Source organism: Nanorana parkeri, unplaced genomic scaffold (assembly GCF_000935625.1).
Source record: "Nanorana parkeri isolate BGI_ZX_2015 unplaced genomic scaffold, ASM93562v1 scaffold13, whole genome shotgun sequence".
NCBI lineage: Eukaryota > Metazoa > Chordata > Amphibia > Anura > Dicroglossidae > Nanorana > Nanorana parkeri.
The window spans coordinates 188,145-194,127 of NW_017306281.1; the positions used below are offsets into that span (position 1 = coordinate 188,145).

The window sequence follows — 5,983 nt, forward strand, 5'->3', positions numbered from 1 at the left end:
GCGCGTGATATCCCCTTCCCCGCCCCCCCCCCCCCCCCTGGAGATAGTGCCGCTCCCTGCCTCTGCCACCCGCTGTAGTAGTGACACTACAAACAGCTGCAGACATTATTGCATGTTCATTGTAAACAAACTACTTGTAGTTTTTACACTGAACCGCACTAAACTCTGTGGCAGTGACAGTTGTATGTACCGGTGGCTGTGCGGGGATGTACAGGTGGCTGTTCAAATGCCTGTCACCTGTAAGTAGTGTTTAGCCTGGCGGAGCCTGTACCGGCTCTGCATTCACCACCAGGCAACCACATCCTGCTGTTTTGGTCATTGTGAGGACCCTCTCCTGCGCTCCCTCCCCTCCACTGGCTGCCAAGGACTCAGGAGAAAAAGGTGCTGCAGGAAGTAGGTGAGGCTGGGGTGGTCTATGGGTGATGGCTGGTCCAGGGTGAAAGGGGGGATTGGGAGACTGTAGCTGGTGGTATTTAGTATTGCTGACTTAATTTGTAATGTATAATGGTAGTCTGCATTCCCGTATAATGATTATACAGCAACGCAGAATACCACCAGCTATACAGGACTACAAAATTCTTATATATACACAGTATATGCGCGTGCGTGTTTGTACTTTTGTGTGCACACCCAAATGCAATAGGCTACGCACACCTATGCTCACAGTTCATTCATTGTGCTCCCACAAATGTAACGTGTTTAATAATCTTCCATACTTGAATTGTTTGTAGTTCAGCAGCAAGACAATTCCTTATCCTCAGTATGACTGTGACTGAATGCTTTTCCAGAGACAGACGCTGCTCTCTGAAGACTGCAATACAAAGAATACAGATGGCTGAAATGTTAGAGAAAGACAGAGATTTCTTTGCACACGTCCAGTCCTGACTGAGTCATTTACAAGTTGGTTTCAGTTTAGCAGACACAAGAAGCAAGTGTTTACTAGAGCGCTGCCAGTGAAACTTCACTCCATGCTGGCAGCCCAGCCCTAGACAAAATGTCTTTTTGTGACTACACCACACAAAAGGATCTTCGCATAAGAAGCCGCCTGCTTGGCAGTTTAAAATGGGGCATCTTTGCAGCAGTTCTGCTTTATATGTGGTGAGTATAAATCAACATATGTTTCAATTTTGTAGCACTAGTGTAAAATATTATCAAATAGTTCATGCTTGATTGAATGCACAGTAAATATTTTATAGTAAATATTTAGAAGATTAAATGCTAATAGTAAATAATTCAAGCTTTAGAGCAATACTGTTGTGCAAAATAGTAAAGAACATGTGAAAGGACTGGATGTTATGGAAAGGCTATGAGATACGCAGTAGAAGGTTTGCTACTAATGCAGTTTTTTATAGTATTTTTTGTTTTAGTAAGTACCATGGGGGGAATTCATCAATCTGCCCATAGTAACTAATCAGCTTCTCTTTTCAGTTTGCTCAGTTAAGCATTGAGAATGAAAGATAGAAGCTTGTTGGTTGCCACGGGCAACTGCTCCAGGTTCTGTCTGCTCCAATTTCATAAATCCCCCTCCATGTGATTAAATGCAAGGCAGCAAATATGTATTTGGGTTTCTGATTCATAACTTTGTTAAAAACAACTAAATTAGAATGAATTTGAAGTTTCAAGACTAATCCCACTAGAGTGTCATAACAGGTGTTTAATAAATCCTGAGAATTCAAACACACAAATGTTCCTGTTTAAGGCTCTGTTCACACCTAATGGTCCATTCACACCAGAAGCTACTCTATGTTCTCTTTGGAGGTTAGGAGATTAAGGGGAGACATGATTTTCCTGTATAAACTATTCAAGGGCGGCAACAACATTATTAACAAACTGTTTACGGTTAGCTCCGTAACAAAGACCAGAGGGCACAACCAAAAATTGGTGGAAAAAAAATTTCAACACACAGGGCGAAAGGGGCTCTTCACAGAGCGGTTAGGGTCTGGAACTCGCTGCCGCAGGAAGTGATCTCAGCTAAGAGTGTGGAATCATTCAAGAAACTCCTAGACGAGTTCCTTGGAGACCATAACATACAGGGGTACAGGTACGCCCAAGTGGAAAATCACACAGGGACTAATACAAACGCACACACCTGCTAAAAAATAAACGCACACACACAATAGTTTGGACTTGATGGACTTATGTCTTTATTCAACCTCATATACTATGTAACTATGTAACTATGCACGGCTGATGGTGTGCATGTGCCCAACACAATGACAATGCACCGGTCCCGACTCCCGACACCTCACACTTTTTTAGAAGTGACATTTCAGTCAGTTCTACAGGCATAGTGGAGTGTGAGGCGATTGATCCACATCACATCTTGCTGCATTGAAAAAGTCAGACATGCCATACTTTTTTTCAGTGCAACACAGTGGTGTTGCGTTGGGGCTGCGCTGGAAACAACGGCCAGTGCAGCCCCAATGCATGTGGTATGAATGGACCCTAGTCGGGTAAGGTATCTTATTAGTAGCTCATGGGCTGCAAGGAGTTTGGGTACATACATACACACCACTGCAGCTCCTGTATGTTTGCTGCATGTAACTGAAATGTCTTTTAAACTTATTTTTTATTATGTGGGTGTCACCAAAGAGGTTCTCCCTTCTGCATTCCCTATCCCCCACCTAGCTACTGAAGGGAATCTTTGCCTGGGGATAGCAATGTTTATATAATTCAGAAATATTAGCGAAGGACCTTGGAACAAGTAAGTGGGACAACAGTTTAGACTTTTCATGCTTCACTGGCTGCATGCTTATTCAAGGTCTCTGACTCATTATATATACTCATTATCAGGATTAGAGAGCTTGCTCCTTTAAAAACAAATCAACAATTAGCTAATATGCATCCATCCCGACAGGTTCACTTCAACAAAATAAGCATTGTTGCACTTAAAAAAACCAAACAGTGGAATCAAATGAATGTCTCCATACTGATACAGATCTAGAAGAAGTGATAGAGAAGTATGACTTGCTACATTCAATTCAAACCTGCTATAAAACCTCCCTCACGTACAATGCTACCATGAAGTATTGTTTGTCTCCAGTAGCACAAATCATAGTAAAGATCTTGTTGTTAATAAGATTCCACCCTGTGATGATGCAGCTGCAAGTTTTGACTTGAGTGTGCTGTGTCTGTCATAGAAAATAAGTGGTGTGTCTCCCTCTGACACACACACATGACTTTAACAATAGATTGCTATCTGGGGCTGAGACAATGGGGTCTATTCACAAAGCTGCCGAGGGCAGCCGAGTGAATGACCGATTAGAAGTGAAGTGAGCCGAACACCGTTCGGCATTGCTTTCAGGACTCTAGGCTTTGAAGTTTTATTTTCATCCACTTAAAGTGGAACTCCAGGAATTAACAAAAATAACCCTGGGGCTACCCCCACACTGCAAGGGTTAACTGCTCGTTTTGGTCTGGGGCAGGGGTGGGAAACTCCGGCCCTCCAGCTGTGCTTTAACTACAAATCCCCCCCCCCAAAAAATGCATTCAAGTACCTGAACTATTAACAAAAATGGACCTTATTTGTGTATTACTCAGCTGTAGATCCTCAAATCATCTCTGAATTGGTGCTGACACTGTCCTTCCTTCTGGAGGGTGGCTACTTTTGTCCCTGTGTGTGTTGGAAAGTAGCCACTGCTCCAAGCTCGCTAAAATCAAAGCTAAAGGCTGGACTGCCCTTAGCTTTGATTACGCCATACATTCACCATGGCATTGTTTTCGATAAGCTTAGGTCACAAGGTCACAACATTTATTTCCATCTAGTGTTGCATTCATTTTTCACCAATATCTTGTGGCCAATCCATGTGTGAAAATGACGTCTCATGCTCCCCGAACCACTTTTTCACAATTCGAGTTTGAGTAATTCTGTATATTCAGGTAAGCAGCTGAACTCATTTGTTTCTAGATTAAACATATTAACCACTGCATTAATTATCCAATGGAAAGCTCTTTCCTATTTGCTTAGCTAAATCCGAGTGGTGACTTTTTTTTGGACAGACAATGTATAAAGCACACCTGTACATTGGCCATTCACGGCAAAGAAACAGGTTTTCAGCTGGAATTTCTTTCACAAACTTTTTATTGAATTTTTAACAAATAAGAAACAAGTAGAGGACAAAACAAATTCTGCTGATGCAGCAGCTAAACCATCTTCGTAGTCATAGAAAACATATATAACATATGATATCATCAACAACATCCACAACTTCAATGGTTTGATAACAAGAAATAAAATAGATAACATTGTAATCAAGCAAGGTGCCCTCACAACTCCTCCATATGCACAGCAAAAAAAAAAAATCACGCATTTTCGAATATGGAGAGTGAGAACACTTGAGTCCTGTATCCACCGAGGCCCAACTATCGAGGGGTAGCAAAAAACATAAGGTGGATTTCCACAGGTGGGGGAAGGGGGGGGAGAGAAGAAGAAAAAAAAACAAGAAGGGAAGATAACAAAAGACATTCTGCTGATATTTCACAGGGTGGTAGGGGAGAGAGTCAAGGTAGGTACCAACAGTGGAGGCGCTATGCAGAGAACCTTTCACTTTGCCATGAAAAATATGCATCCTTATGTCATGTATGGTATTAATTATCAAAGAGAATATTCCTCTATCCATGTATAGAATTATTATTTTCCACGGGGATTGGAAAATTCTTATATTATTATTGTTCGATTCCAGTGTTATACTGCTGACTGAAAAGCGTTATCAGAAAAAGGATTCGGTTATCAGTTCTGTACACACAAAGGTTAAAGGTGTTGCGGATGCGGATTCCAGAATCTGGGACACAGCTGAATATACAATTCCTTCCCCAGTAAGTTACGATTTATTATAACAGTTGTTTTCCATATAGACGATGTCTATGGACCGAAATTAGATGGGCGACTAGACATCGTCCCTCTTCCAGGCACCAAGTGTGTGCGATTATCACAATTTCGATCCCCTGAAGAAGCCAAGTGTGAAACGCGTAGGGACGAAATATGTCATATGTATCTGGATATTGTAATTATGAATGGATTGTCGTTATGGTCGTCCAACTATCTAAGACGAATCATGTTGGTTTATATTGGGATATTGCATCCATGGAATGTTTGTAACTATGGTTGCCATAAGAGGAACATCAGGTTTGAATATGTATTCATGGGGCATATGATTTTAGAAATTTTATGGATGATTTTGTATGTTGCATCAACTGTAAACAATAATGTATTTGTCTAATAAATCTTCCTATATTTTACTTATGCATTGGCTCTATATACCTCTCTACAAAACCCTTTGCCCATTTTTTTTTCTTAAAGGACAATAGTCTTAAATGAACCATGGGTGATTATTGCCCCATGGATGCCCTTATAGGGGAAAAACAATGGCACATAGTAAAGTTCACATATATAAGGTTGGTAATAGATGTGCCACTATATAAATAGACTAGGTTGTATTATATAGAAATGTTGATAAATAGCATGGGAGTATCCTAAGATAAACGTGAAAATGTTCAAACTTGTAGTCACCCTCCAGAAATGCCATCAGCCACCGATAGATAGTGCAAATTAATATGTCACTGTCATATTCACATGTGGTGGTGCTGCTGTATATTTCTCTGTTGTGATAAACACCGCTTTCTTTTGTGAATCTGCTCAGATATTATTATTATTATACAGGATTTATATAGCGCCAACAGTTTGCGCAGCGCTTTACAATATAAGGAAGACATTACAATCACAATACAATTCAAGACAAGATGGTAAGGAGATAGTTCACATATCCAATACATTTCTTGTAGGGCTGTGGAAATTAAAGATTAATTTCTCGATTAATCGTTAAACTTTTTGATCGATTAAAATTATTTTGATCGCTAATGAAAACACTCACCTCTCCGCCGGCTTTCGGGAGTCCCTTCGGCGAGCTGGTGACGTCACCGGACTCCTCCCCCCTTCCCCAAGTGGCTCCGTCGGCTAACGAAGGGAAGGGGGGAGGAGTCCGGT

General features: G+C 41.1%; 1 protein-coding gene across 1 annotated transcript in view; it reads left to right on the forward strand.

Moving 5' to 3' along the window:
• Positions 1 to 804: 804 nt before the first annotated feature.
• P2RX7 (purinergic receptor P2X 7) overlaps positions 805 to 5,983 on the forward strand; it is a 47,918-nt gene continuing 42,739 nt past the window's right edge. The window contains exons 1-2 of the mRNA XM_018556742.1: positions 805 to 1,098; positions 4,683 to 4,815. Coding sequence (XP_018412244.1) covers positions 995 to 1,098; positions 4,683 to 4,815 — 237 coding nt within the window. The 5' untranslated portion in view covers positions 805 to 994. The remainder of the gene's footprint in view (positions 1,099 to 4,682; positions 4,816 to 5,983) is intronic.